A 14,322-nucleotide genomic window follows, 5' to 3' on the forward strand; every position below is an offset into this window, starting at 1 on the left:
GCCGCTGTTGGGTAGGGGGGAGCCCCCGGGAGCCCCCGGGGATGGGCGGGGGGCTCGGGGCTCCCCCCAGGGCAGACCCGGCCGTGCCGTCCCCCTGCCCCCCGAACCCAAACTCCGCTCCCGGGGGTGCCTGGCTGCCAGGGGTGGCACAGGGGGGTGGGAGTGGGGAGCGCTGGGCGCTGCGGGGGCAGCTGCAAGCCAGAGGTGTTTCCCATTGCTTTTTCTCTCTGACACCGCTTTCCTATTTCTCTACCACACACTTCTGGTTCAATGGGAGAAACGAAGCACACTCCTCTTGAACTGTTAAGCGTTTTAATAAATGATAATAAGGGTGCACAGTGTCCCCAAACCCCCTACCCATCCCTGGCGGGGTCTCCCCACCCAAACGCCTGTGCTGCAGCGGCCGCGGTCCGGGGAAATGGGGAGAAGGGGGGTCGTGCTGGTGGTGGGGGAGGAGGAGGAGGAGGAGGAGGAGGGAGAAAGGAGGAGGAGGAGCCGGAACAGGAAAAGAGCGACGGAGTTCGACCAGGGGCGCGCAGAGCCCACCGCACCTCCGGCCCCCGCAGCATTGCCGGTGACCAGGGAGAGGGAGCTCACCCCAAATCTGTCCGGGGGTCCCCGAGAGGTTTGGGGTTTTTTTTTGGAATGGAGTTGGGAGCTAAGAGATTCCAGAATCGCGCGGGAATTATCTTTGCATGTGCCTGGGAGGTTTTTTGGGGAGGAGATGGGGATATTTTCAGATCTTGCAGGAGTGCAAAGCTGAGCCGTAGTTGCCCCTGGGGGGATTTTGGGGTCCCACGCAGCGATCGCGCGGTGCCGGCGGGGCGGGACGTTGGTTTTGGGGATCCCGGGAGAGGCGGGGATGAAGGGCGGGAGGCCCGGAGTGGGGAGCGGGGCGATGGCAGAGCTGGGGCAGCTCCGGCAGCCTGGAGGGATGGTGGAGGCTGGAGATGAGGGGGGTCCGGGCCCCCCGAGCGTGAAAGTGTTGTCGGGGAGTGGGGGAAGAAGCGCTGAGTGGCTGGAGTGGGGGAATGCTGAGGAAGGGGACCCTGGGACAGCTGGGAGCCGAGTCAGAATCAGGGCAGGATGATCCCTGGCAGCCCCAAAACCCCCTGAGCGAGCCGAAGCAGGAGGCGGGAGAGGGGGGATCCCCAGGACCCACGGGCCCCCAGCAGCTCTGAGAAGAGCCCAAAGGAAGGACACTGGAAAGAGGGAAGCCCTGGGACAGTGTTTTTGGACTCCTTGATTTTTAGAGGATTTTATGGACACCAGACATGTGGTGACTTCTGGAGATGGACTTGAACAGCAGGACCTTCAAAGCCAATGCACTCACAGAATGTCTTTCCCACACCAGGAATTCCCAGTGCCAGACTTTGGCTGGGTAGAGGAGGAGAAGGCTGTGAGGAAGAGGAGGATTCCTGCGGATCCCCAGGCAGGTGAGGAGGAAGTCAGTGCCCCTTTGCCCCTCTCTCCTGCTCCATCTCCCAGCCCAGCCTGGCCCCGGCTGCAGGACAACCCCGCTGCCGACGCCGTCCTGCCGGGGATGCACTGGGGGGATCTCCTTGCCCTTCCCTCTGGCACGGAGGCAAATCCCATCCTGTCCTTGTCCTTCCTCCCCCAGACAAGGAGGCCAGGGAGGACAAATCCCCTCAGCAGAACCTCGTGGAAGAGGCTGTTTTGAGCGGCCCCATGGCACAGGAATGCAATGGGGAGGAAAAGGTGCTGAGATCCCGCCCGAGGAGGGGCTCCAAACCCATGCCAGGGTGCTCCGAGGAGGAAGGACCCACCCTGTGCCAGGAAGGCAGCCAGAGATGTGGCCAGAGCTCTGAGCTGGTGGTGCATGAACAGCTTCACAATGGCAAGAAGCTGCACCAGTGCTCGGAATGTGGGAAGAGTTTCTACACAAAGTCCAGGCTGCTCCAGCACCAGAAGATCCACACTGGGGAACGGCGCTGTGAGTGTGGGAAATGTGGGAAGCGCTTTAGAAACACCTCTGACCTGATGATCCACCAGAGAGTCCACACTGGGGAACGGCCCTATGAGTGTGGGGAGTGTGGGAAGAGCTTCACTCAAAGCTCCCACCTGATTGTCCACAAGAGGATCCACACTGGGGAGCGGCCCTATGAGTGTGGGGAGTGTGGGAAAAGTTTCGCTGTCCAGTCCAGCCTGCTCCGGCACCAGAAGATCCACACTGGAGAACGGCGCTACGAGTGTGGGAAATGTGGGAAGCACTTCAGGGACACCTCTGGCCTGATGATCCACCAGAGAGTCCACACTGGGGAACGGCCCTATGAGTGTGGGGAATGTGGGAAGAGCTTCACTCAAAGCTCCAACCTGATCCGCCATAAGAGGTTCCACACTGGGGAATGGCCCTATGAGTGTGAGGAATGTGGTAAAGGCTTCAGAAAGAGCTCCCACCTCAAAAGTCACCAGATGCTCCACACTGGAATCTGACCCTGTGTGTGGGGGCAGTGCGGGAAGAGCTTCCATGACAGCTCTGGCCTGATCATGCAGCAGACAGTGCACACTGGGGAATGCCCCTACACGTGCTCAGAATGTGGGAAGAGCTTCATGCAGCACTCCAAGCTGCTTGTCCACCGGCAGATGCACAGGGGAGAGAGGCCCTAACAGTGTTGTGAGTGTGGGAAGAGCTTGTCCCAGAGCTGTGCCGTGGCCCAAGAGCAATGGAGGCAGCAGGAAGGGAAGCCCTACAAGTGCCCCGCATGCGGGAAGAGCTTTGTGCACTGCTCCAACTCCATCCCCTGTTGGAGGAGCCCATTGGATGATCCCCAGTGGGCCCCATTGGGCAGAGCCTTGGGGATCCACGGTCCTGGTGATCCATGTTGGGAAGTGTTGGGGATTACATTTGTTTCTTTTTCACTTACAGAATTTTTTTCCCATAAGTTGCTAGAAGTCTAGCAACTGTGTGCTTGATTTAAAGAAAGAAGTGTCTAAAGGAGATGGCAGCACCGGGCTACACCTGTTGTTTTTGGGTCTCTGAGAGTTTCCCTCAGAGGGGGGAGATAAGTGGAGTTTTGGGGGAGGTAAAGGGCAGAGCTGGGGGCAGCTGCTCTTGCTCTGGGAGAGAGGATGTTCGGGCTGGTGCTTGCTGCGGGAAGAGCTCGCGGTCACCACTGCATCTTGCCCTGGGAAATTGCCATCATCTGCTCATGTGCTCGTGTGCCCAGGGATTCTGAGCTCGCCTCCTCCTGCCCTGCTGGGCCCGCCGTCTCGCCATCACAGCCTATTCGGGGCTGCTTTGAGGCTTTCTGCTACTCTGTAGCCCTGCCCTGCCCTGCCCTGCCGGGACATCCCTGCCGCTCCAGCTACCAGCACAGAGCTTCTGAGCTCATCCACCAGCCCAGGGCTTTCCACCCTTCCAGCTTGGTCTCTTGGAGTCCTGCTGGGCCACCGGGATCAAACTGCCCCAGGCTTTGTGAAAGAAAGCCCTCGAGGTTCCTGGTTCTGTTTATTATTAATGCTGTAGTTGTTGTTTATTTGCTTTGTCATACCTACAGTTGGCCGGGGAATCAGCCAGAGTCAAGACAGCACTCAATATGAGTTAAAAATCTTGCTCGTTTATTCAGCTATTTGGCTTACATTTATACTGTGCTAAGCATATCATGCACCTAACTCTGAACATCATTGGTTAAACCATAGTGTTCACACATCCTTGCAGTAGACATAATTGGTTCAGAAGCTCTGTCCACGAGGCTAAATGCTGCAAATCTTCCCTAACTTATGGTCAATGCATCCTGTCTAGCATCCTGTTACAGCTATTGTTCCAAGCTTTACTTCCTCCTTATCCCATCTAAGGAATGGTTCAAGGACGTTTCATCCTCTACTCATCCCTTAAGCTAAGAGCAGGATTGTGCACATGTCCCTGCTTTTCCAGCCATGCATCCACAACATACCAGTGAAGAACTGTTCTTCCTGGCCCCATCCTTCTGCCTGAAAGCCCCCCTTCATTTTCTACATCATCATCGTTTGGAGGGAGAGGATTTGAATTCTCCACCCCTAGGGAGGTCCTGCCCTTCCCTAGCAGATTCCTGTCTGTCAGACCAAGAAAGGAAGAGAGCTGGCTGGTGGTCTGCACATCTTCCTGGCCCCCTGTGGGCACCTGGATGCAACAGGACCCCAAGGGGACGTGGCCATGGATGGTGACATGGACATGGATGGAGACATGGGGGTGACATGGACACGAGTGGGGACATGGAGAGCCAAGAATGGGGGCATGGTGGGGATACGGGCATGGGTGGGGACATCAGGGCACACGGACATGGGTGGGGACATGGGCTGAACTTCCAGGGAATGTGGGGGATGATGGTTTTAAGTGAACTCAGGGCTCTTGGGAGGGGCATGGGGTGCTGTGTCATGGACACTGAAATTCCAGATCATCCCAGCGTGTGCCGTGGATCCCAGAGGGGAATTCCCAAGGCTCCCAGGTGCCGGTTCTGCCCTGCTGCCCAGGGGAGCTGTGCCCAAGGGGCAGGTGACAAGGTCCTGAAGCTGTGTAGGCTGACAAAGCAGACAGCAAAGGTTGGTTTGCTGGACATTTTCCAGCCCATTGCCAGCTCAGAGCAGAGGGAAGAAAAAAAAGGAAAGTGAGTCCCTGACAGAATCCCAGAACCATTGCAGTGGGAAGGGCCCCTGGCCGTGGGCTGCAGTGCCAGGAGGGAGAGACGCCTCTACCCCAGTGAGGTGCACATGAGACCATAGCACCAGAACCTATGGATTTTATTTAAGATTTATTTTATTGAAGGTTCTAAACAATTGTGTAGTAGTTGACTTTCACTAGAATTTATTTTCTTTAATTATAAAATTATAATTGCTTGTAAATAGTTATGGTAAGTTTTTAACCGCTTTGACGTAGGATAAAATTTGTAAACGCTTTGAGCAGTGTAAAAGGGGAAGAGAGGCTTTCACAAGATGTAAGTGCGCTTGCAAAGGATGTATTTTAATATATGATTATTATTGCAATGTATATTTCCAAGATAGCATAAACGGAGAGCAGAAGAGCATAAAAGGAGAAATAGCAAAACTCCTTAAAGTGGCATCAGAGGACCACCCTAGACCTGCGACGTGTTCAACTCTTGAAGTGTGCAAGGTTGCAGAAAATCTGAATTAAGATTGTGGTACATCTGCAACGGTATAAAAGACTGCAGACTGAAGCAGTGGGTGTGTAGTGGCTTTGCCAGGCCCCTGTGTCTTTTGCTTTCTGTTTTATCTCTTATTATGCTTTATTAAATCTCTTAAAAATTTTCAGCGGAGTGTGCTTCGTTTCTTACACTGAACAAGACATGTGAGGTAGAGAATTAAGAAAGAGGTGTCAGAGAGGAAAAGAAACAGGAAATTCCTCTGGCTCGGGCTCCGCAGCTGCCGGGCAGAGCCACAGCGCCCAGCACTCCCCACTTCCACCTGTTAAAAATGACATTATTTTATAAAAATAACATTGGGTTCTTCATTTATGTATTAGCATGGTATTATTATCACACGTTTTAAAATATGGTACAAATTATACCTCTTTTTATTCCCTTGTTGATATAAAATAAAATAAAATAAAATAAAATAAAATAAAATAAAATAAAATAAAATATGATGTGATATGATATATAACATAATATAATTTAATATATAACATAACATAATGTAATGTAACATATATCATATCATATCATATATCATATCATATGGTATAAATGCCAATCCACTTTGCTAATTGAAATATAATTTGGTTTATTAAAAAAGTCAAATTACAGAATTTCGGTAAAACCAACAAGCGGAGTTACGGTGACGATAACCCGGGATCGTCAAAGGGTGAACAGAAAGCAGCCTCTGTCGCACTGCAGTCCCTCAGTGTTCACCAATTGGCCTCGCCTGGGGTCCAGGTTTTATACACTTTATTTTGCCCTGGCATAAGATTTCCCCACAGTTCTTTGTTTCCCTGGAATAGTTATTCGAATTTATCGGTGTCACTGGTCTGCTAATGGGGTCTCCTATGGGAGGGAGAAGTGTCAATTTGGGTCCTCCCGTGAGGGAATGGGAGCCGAAATTTTGAATGGACAGATGTTCTCCTCCAGTGATCAGCGAGATGGTGGAGCTCTGATGACTCTGCTGCCTCTAGAGGAAGAACTGATTGCTTATTTTAATGTTCCTCCTTTCTGATGCCAATGACGGTGCCCCAGGTTCCCAACATTTCATTGTCTCCTCCTAAAAGGTGGTTTCTGGGTGTTGCCTGCCTTGGAATTTGTCAATTCCGTGGCTGGCTGGAACTAAGGTTACATTTCATGTGACATATTTACAGTTTGTGTTTATGTTTTAACATACTATAATCCATAATATCCATTCCACCGGGCAGCAACTGACAGAACAAGGGGACACAGTCTCAAGCTACGTCAGGGAAGGTACAGGTTAGATATTAGGAAAAAATTTTTCACTGAAAGAATAATAAAGCACTGGAATTTTCTTCCCAGGGAGGTGGTGGTGTCACCATCTCTGGATGTGTTTAAAAAAAGACTGGACATGGCACTTAGTGCTATAGTCTAGTTGAGGTGTTAAGGCATAGGTTGGACTTGATGATCTTAGAGGTCTCTTCCAACCTCATTATTCTGTGATTCTGTGATTCTGTGATAAGAACACGAATTAATGCACCATATTGACCACAGGGAATATTATCCTGATTTTGTGACTTCAGAGAAAGTGGATTTGCAGGTATGGGAGTGATTTGCCAAAGCAGCTTCAGGCAGGATTGGGAGCTGAAATACTAAAATCCCCAAATTCTGCTGTCCTGGAGGCAACCTGGGCTCTGCCGGGGGGAACCCTGGATCCCTCCTGCACTGAACACACACCTGGATGTGCTTATTGCCTCTTACGGGTCATTGTCACACTAATTTTTCCAAGTTTTGCCTCTTCCTGCCCCCTGGCTTGGTGCAGGGAGGGGTCACAGGTGTGCAGACTCTGGTCAAACACCTTTCCCAGCTGCTGGCTCACCTGTCTCTGGTTTTCCCTGCAGATCTAGGAGGGCACAGCACAGATCCAGCGAGTGATCATTGCCCATGAGCACCTGGGCAGGTACAAGGCCTGAGGGATGCACCAGCTCCAGGCCTGCTATTCCAGGGAAAGGGATTGTGCTGCATTTCTCCATCAGAAGAACATGGGAAAACCCCTTTTCCATCCAACTCCTATTCTTGTGCCTGACCCAGCACAGGCTCTGGGACCCCATCCATGCCCTGAGCTCATCCCACTGACTGATCATCCCAAACATCCCTAAACCCCACAGGGATCTTAGCGCTCCTTCCAAATCTCCCTTTGGCTTTCAGCAGCAAAGGAGACAAAACCCTTCCCCAGCAAACCTGGATGAGCAAACCTGATGGTCGGATTTGGGCTCTTTCCATGTTTTTAATGGCACTGATCCACTCGCTTTGTTTATTCCTGGGGCTTGGGTGATGGCAACTGGATCAGCCTCAGGGAACTTAAAAAACCCCTGACTTTTCCTCCTGTGGAAGGGCCCAGCTGGCTGTGGCACTTAGGCTCCAGGGCCCCAGTTCCCAAGATCCACAGGAAACACTGTAGGTTTGGAGCCTTCCAACAGCCAGATCTCAAGAAAGACTAAAGTGAATCCTTATTTCTCATGCCTTGAGCCAGAATTCCTTGTTACGGGTCCGTGGTAATGACGGTGTGTGAGGGAGGCTACGTATGTGCTGGGAGGAAAGGAGAGGGATGGGGCAGTGGGAACGGGAATGAACTGATCCTGTGGAAAAGCGTGCAGGAAATGGGCTGGGTTTGGGCATGGCAGTGTGGGCTGAGCTGGGCCTTGCCCTGCAAATGCCCTGCAAGGAGACACGGCCTCATTCCTGTGCACACACCGGGCAGCATCAGCTTCTCCCACCTGGCCTGGCATTCCCAGCTCCTCAGGCTGCCCCTGAGGGCGCTCAGTGCTGGAGGCACCGCCAGGCACGGAGCTGACCCACATCCAGGCATGTTGGCCACCGGCGCTGGGGCTCCAGGGAGAAAACCAGCACAGAGCTGGGGCAATCTTCAACAAACGCTGGGAACATCTGGAACGCTGACAAACAGTGTTTAGAGCTGTGAATTCCCTGAACATTCCCAGCCAGTGCTCACTCCTGCCTTCAGCCATCTCCTTGTGCAAGTGGTGTCTGAGCCATGAAAATACAGCCTGGGCTCTGAGCAGTGCTGGGGCAAAGGTGTGTCTTGGCCACATCCCGGAGCTGGGACGCCTTCAAAGGGGACAAACTGGGTTTAGGAGGCTCATGACCATAACAGGATCATTTGACGAATGGGATGTTCCCCAAACAACCCCCAGAGACCCTTGGGAGATCCCTTCCTCTGATGTAAATGAGTTCTCAGAAGTCATTAAATATGTACATGAAGTTGTGGGAACGTTCAGCAAATCCGTGTGAGTTTGGGAAAAGGGATGGATTTGTATTAGTGACACAGAGAGGAGCTGGTGTGTGAAATAGCTGGGGCTGTGTGATCCCAGCGCCAAAACAAAGCAAGGCCTGCCTGTAATATCGCAAAGAGAGGGTTGGAAAGCTTTTCCCGATGGTTTGGGGACAGCAGGGAGACCAGGGCGAGGTGAGGGAGGCAGGTGGAAAAGCCTTGGTGCTGCCCCAAGGGGATCCCCCGTGCCTGGAGAGCTGCAGGGCTGAGAAAAAGCTGAGAGGGAAACATTTCCCGGAGCGCTGGGGCACGGCCCCCGCAGGTGCCGATGGCGGGGCTGTGGAAGGGGCCACCCTGCAGGGATGGAGGGCGAGGGAGGAGCGACGGGACGGGCTGGGGAGGAGGGAGGCGGAGGCGGAGGCGGGCGGATCCCGGCGGCAGCTCCTCCTGCGGGAGGATGGCCCTGGGAGCGGAACCGGCGGCGGGAGCGGCCGCGTGGTGCGGGACGGGCCCGGGGACAGGTGGGGATCCCGGGGACGGGAGGGGATCCCGGGGACGGGAGGGGATCCCGGGAACGGGAGGGGATCCCGGGAACGGGAGGGGATCCCGGGAACGGGAGGGGATCCCGGGGAAGGGACGGGATCCCGGGGACGGGAGGGGATCCCGGGGACGGGAGGGGATCCCGGGGACGGGACGGGATCCCGGGGACAGGAGGTGATCCCGGGGACGGGTGGGGATCCCGGGGACGGGTGGGGATCCCGGGGACGGGACGGGATCCCGGGGAAGGGAGGGGATCCCGGGGAAGGGAGGGGATCCCGGGGACAGGTGGGGATCCCGGGGACAGGAGGGGATACCGGGGACGGGACGGGATCCCGGGAGGGTCGCGGGGCGTCTCGTTGCCGGCAGGGTCCCCGGGCGGGGAGCGGCGGGAGCCGCGGGCACGGAGCCCCCCGGGCACGGAGCCCCCGGGCACGGAGCCCCCCGGGCACGGAGCCCCCCGGGCACGGAGCCCCCGGGCACGGAGCCCCGCGGGCACGGAGCCCCCCGGGCAGAGCCCCCGAGGGTGGCGGTGCCGGGGCTGTGGCAGGGGCCGCTCCAAGGGCGCGGTGCCGCAGGCGCTGCCCCGAGCGCGGCCAGGCCGGAACGGCGCGGCCCAGGGCGGAGCGGCCGGGCCGGGCCGGGCGGCCCAGGGAGGCCGCTCAGGCCGATGGCGGTGCCGCCGAGCCGGGGCCGCGGGAAGGGCCGTGCCGGGGCGGCCCCGGGGGGGTTTTGTCCCGCTGGCTCCAGCGCCGTGCCAAGGGCTGCGCCCCGGGGCCCAGCTGCAGCCGGAGGGAGCGAACCGCGCTGGGAACAGCGGCTCGGGGCTGGGAGCGCCGCGCCGGACGGGGCCGGGCACGAGGAGGAGGAGGAGGCGCTTGCCGGGCCCGGGATGAGCGCTGGCATGTATTATCTGAGCCCAGCTGATGTCTCTCACCGCTTTAGCTCTAGAATTCCTCTGAGGCCCGGCAAGCCGCCGATCCCTGCGGCAGTGGAGCTTTTCCCAGGCTGGGATCGAGTCCCCATGGCCGAGTTTGAGGCGGCTGGAGGAGAGGGGTCCCCGGTTGGGCTGTGCCCCATTGCCAGACGGGGCAGGTGCAGCTGTGGCTGAGGCGTGGGGTTTGTGGCCACGAGGGGCTCTCAGGTGGCCCCAGTTGCCTGCTTTGGGAGTTGGTGGCCAGGTGCATGTGGGAATGTTGGCTCGGGGCTGTCCCTGAGCCCCGTGTGCTGCAGAGCTGGGCAGGTTCCCCGTGTGCAGCGGGGCTGCTGCAGCTGCAGGTGGCAGTGAGTGTGCAGGAGGGAACTGCACCTCTGCTCAGCCTGGCCCTGAGCCTGCAATGTTTTGTGCTTCTCGCAGGTCTGTGCCTCAACCCAGGACATTCCAGCAGCCCAGAGCTGGGATCCAGACACAGCGCCTGATCCTGCCTGGGGCTGCCCTTGGATCCAGCTGCTGCCAGGCTCCTCTCAGGCATTTGGAAAACCGGGGCATCCCTCCTGCACCCCATGACCCAACAGAAGTGGCTTCCCCATAAACCTTGTCTGCAGCTTCCTGGGGAGCTGGGAATGCACAGCACAGGCTGTCACCCACTGCTGGGGAGCTGGGAATGCACAGCACAGGGTGTCACCCACTGCTGGGGAGCTGGGAATGCACAGCACAGGGTGTCACCCACTGCTGGGGAGCTGGGAATGCACAGCTCAGGGTGTCACCCACTGCTGGGGAGCTGGGAATGCACAGCACAGGGTGTCACCCACTGCTGGGGAGCTGGGAATGCACAGCACAGGGTGTCACCCACTGCTGGGGAGCTGGGAATGCACAGCACGGGGCGTCACCCACTGCTGGGGAGCTGGGAATGCACAGCACAGCTGTCACCCACTGCTGGGGAGCTGGGAATGCACAGCTTAGGGTGTCACCCACTGCTGGGGAGCTGCCAGATGAGTCCCCAGGGCAGAACTGGGCATTGCTCTTGCTCCAGGGACAAGCTGTGCCGTGGCTCAAATCCCTCTGATCCTGGCAGTTCTTGGATCCACCCTGCACCCCTGGGAAGCTTTCCCTTGCAGTCAGCCCGACTTAATTTAAGGAGTTTGTGCTTCATGTGCGCTCCACCTGCATCTTGGGGTGCTTTGTTATCCACCTCCACCCTCAGGGGCTCTGGGGTGCCCTGTCTTGTGCTGGGGACAGCAGGAAAGCAGAGGGGGCTTGGGGAAGGAGCCCCCAGTGAGAAATGGGGAGCAGGAGCTTGTGTGGCTGTGCCAGAAAGCTGGGATGGCTCTTGGCAAAGGGCTGATGGTGCAGGAGAGCAGCAGGAGCCTGCCAGGGGGGAAACAGCTTGGCCATTTCATGGGGAAGCTGGGCCCTGGCACCAGAGCATCAGGTGCAGGGGCTGAGAGAAGCAGGTGGAGCTGCTCTTTCCTGGATCCTGCTCCGTGGGATCTGCCAATGGCCATGCCATGGGATCAGCGCTGTGCAAGAGCCACTGGGAAGGGGGTCAGGGCCAGCGCTGCCCTTTGGGCTCCCCTTGTCCCCCTCTTGGGCCAGGATGAGGATTTGGAAGGGATGAGGAGCCCCAGCTGTGCTGCCTGCCTGCTGCAGCTGGGAATTGCAGTGCAGCTGCTCCAGTGCCCTTGGGCACCCTTGGCATCTCCTCCTCCTGCTGCCCCAGGAGCCGCGTGACTCCTTCTCCTGCAGCCCCAGCTCCTGCCACGCCTCCTCCCTGTCCCTTGCCATTGGGGACATTGGCTCCTCTTTGCTTTCAGCCCGTGGCCCTGCAGTTTCAGCTCTGCCTTTCCCCGGGATGGGCTGGCAAACCCAAAATATGCCCTGGCCTGTCCTGGGCACTCTGATGCCTTCCCAGGGTTTGAGATGCTCCAGCTCAGATCTTGGCCCCCCTAGCTGAGGTTTGGGCCTCTCAGACTGGACTTTGGGATCCTCAGACCAGGGTTGGCACCCTTGAACTCTTGTTGCACCTGAGGGTTCATTCCCTGGCTGCCACTTTCCACCCCAACCCGAGGCATTTCCTATTTTTCATTGCAGTTTCTCAGGGAGGAGCTGGGGGTGTCTGCAAAAGGCCGATCCCAGTGCTGAGCAGCAGGACTGACGCTGGTTTGGAGTCGGGGGTCAGTGGGTCAGTGACCATGACCCCCCGTTTAGTTGGTTCTGAAGTGGCTGGTTTTGCACTGGCTGGTGGATTTTGGGGGTGACACCCCAATCAAACTGGGGGTGTGTAGAGGAGGGGTTTATTTGAGGATACAGAGAGAAAAGTGGTGCAGAGGGACCCCAGGGTGGGTTTTGGGCTCTCCCTTAGGTGGGGAGGGGGTTGGAGGGAGCCCAGGTGCAGTTTTGGGGTCTTTGGGGTGTTTTGTCGTGTTAGGCATTGGCACCACCTGGTAACAGTTGTCTCTGCAAAATTGGGAGTCCCCTAAACCAGAAACCTCCGAAAATCTGCCCAATGGGGACTCCTCACCACCAAAGGACCTACAAAAAGGCCTGAGCACCAGGAACAGCTCCAAATTTCAGTTCTCCAACCCACTGACAATCAAAATCGGGTTCTTTCCACCTTGCACCCTCTAATCCGGGGTGCAAATCCTCCATAAATGCCCCAAATCAGAATCCTTTCAACCCAAACTCCTCAAAGCTTCAGTTCCCCCACGCAATCGCTCCAATCCAGGCATTTCCCACACACCGTTGCCCAAAATTGCTGTCCCCCCACCAAAAATACCCCCAAAATTGGGGTTTTCCAACACTTCGACCCCCCAAAGATTGGGTTCTGTGCCTTACCTTTGAGGCTGCTCCACATTTACAGCAGATTCCCTCCAGTTTAGTGGTGCAGTCTCACACCTGAGAGCCCCATTTTTGCCACACTCTTGATTTTTGGGTCACACCTGGGGGACTGGGCAGATCCTGGATCTATGTGACCCCCCACTTTCTGGAGCTTTTCCCTCCATTCTCCAGGTCTATCTCCCGTTTTCACAATTCAGCCTTCGTTTTTGGGGTCCAGCCCACAGTTGGGGCCCCACCATTGTTGGCCCCCCTCGGATTTTGGGGCTCACCTGGGGGGCCAGGTTGTCCAGCAGGACGATGTCAGCCCCTGCCCCTGCCCCTGCAGCTGCCAGAGCCTCATCTGCACTCGAGCACTCGACCCCCAACCAGCGGGTGAAGCCCCCGGCCTGGCGCAGCCCCAAAATCATCTGGGGAAGAGAGGGGGGTCGGGGGAACCCCAGAGCGATGCCCAATCCCTCAGACCCAAGATGGGGTGGGGAAAATGGGGAGGTTCCCCCAGTCATTGACTTAAAATTAGGGTTTCACATCACACCCAGCACTGATCCCCACAAATTGGGGTCCTCTCCCCAGATTCCCCCAATTCAAGGGTGCCCACTGACCTCAATGTTGGGGTTCCCCCTCCTATGATCCCCAACAATTCAGGAGTTATCCCCCAAACTGGGACCTCACTGTCTCCCCAGTCCAGGGGTCCTCCCACATCAGTCCACACCCAGAATGCCCCAATCCAGGAGTCTGTCCCAAAATTTGTACTCCCCTCAAATATTGGTTCTTCACCACCCTTGAAATTCAGGGTACCCCAAACCATTCCTCTCCTCACAATGGAGCCCCCTTGCACCAATACCCCCTCCCCCCCACCATTTCCTCCAAACCTCATGTTCCCCCCATGCAACACCCCCAAAATTGGGGTTGTCACACCCACGACCCTGAACCCACCAATTCAAGAGTCCCTGCACCCATCTCCTGCCAAACTGGGGTTCCTGCCAATCCCATCTCTGGGATCCTCACCTAGCACCCCACAGTCCAGGGGTTTGGGTCCTTCCCATCAGGCAGATGTTCACCCAGGGTGGCATCCAGGCCAGCAGCTGGTTCTCTGGCAGGCTGTGGGGGACATGGGGACATTGGGGGATCACCATGGGGGGAGAGATTGGGAGGTCATCATGGGGAGGGACATGGGGGGGACATGGTGGGAACAGAGGATGGATGGAGCCCATCAGGCAGATGTTTACCCAGGGCAGCATCCGGTTCTCCAACAGGCTGGGAGGGACCTTGAGCCATGAAGGGGTCACCCTGGGGGGACAGGGGGATGAGGGACACCACGAAGACACAGGGGGACATGGTGGGAGACATTTGGGCCAGGGATTGGTTCTTCAAGAGCCGGAGGGGTCCATCAGGAACATCTGGGGGTCACCATGGGGGTGGGGCACATGGCAGGACATGGACAGGGGATGGAAGGTGGGGGAGGGGATGGGTTGCCATGGAGGAGGACATGGGGGGACACATAAAAGGGACACGGGGACATCATGGAGGGCATGGTGGTGATGGTGATGATGGTGATGGTTGGGTGATGATGATGATGGCATTGGGTGGTGATGGTGGTGATGATAATG

General features: G+C 56.7%; 1 protein-coding gene and 1 non-coding gene across 2 annotated transcripts; both read left to right on the forward strand.

Annotated features, from left to right (window-relative positions):
- The first annotated feature begins 1,442 nt into the window (after positions 1–1,442).
- On the forward strand, positions 1,443–5,265 carry LOC134562092 (zinc finger protein 239-like). Its single transcript, XM_063419550.1, has one exon. The coding sequence runs from the start codon at positions 1,690–1,692 to the stop codon at positions 2,452–2,454; it is 765 nt and encodes a 254-aa protein (XP_063275620.1). The 5' UTR covers positions 1,443–1,689; the 3' UTR covers positions 2,455–5,265.
- A 4,556-nt stretch (positions 5,266–9,821) lies between these two features.
- Positions 9,822–9,905, forward strand: LOC134562260 (small nucleolar RNA SNORD45). The gene has a single exon (XR_010083129.1). It is a non-coding gene; the product is annotated as a small nucleolar RNA SNORD45 (small nucleolar RNA).
- Positions 9,906–14,322: the final 4,417 nt, after the last annotated feature.

This window comes from Prinia subflava, chromosome 26 (assembly GCF_021018805.1).
Source record: "Prinia subflava isolate CZ2003 ecotype Zambia chromosome 26, Cam_Psub_1.2, whole genome shotgun sequence".
NCBI lineage: Eukaryota > Metazoa > Chordata > Aves > Passeriformes > Cisticolidae > Prinia > Prinia subflava.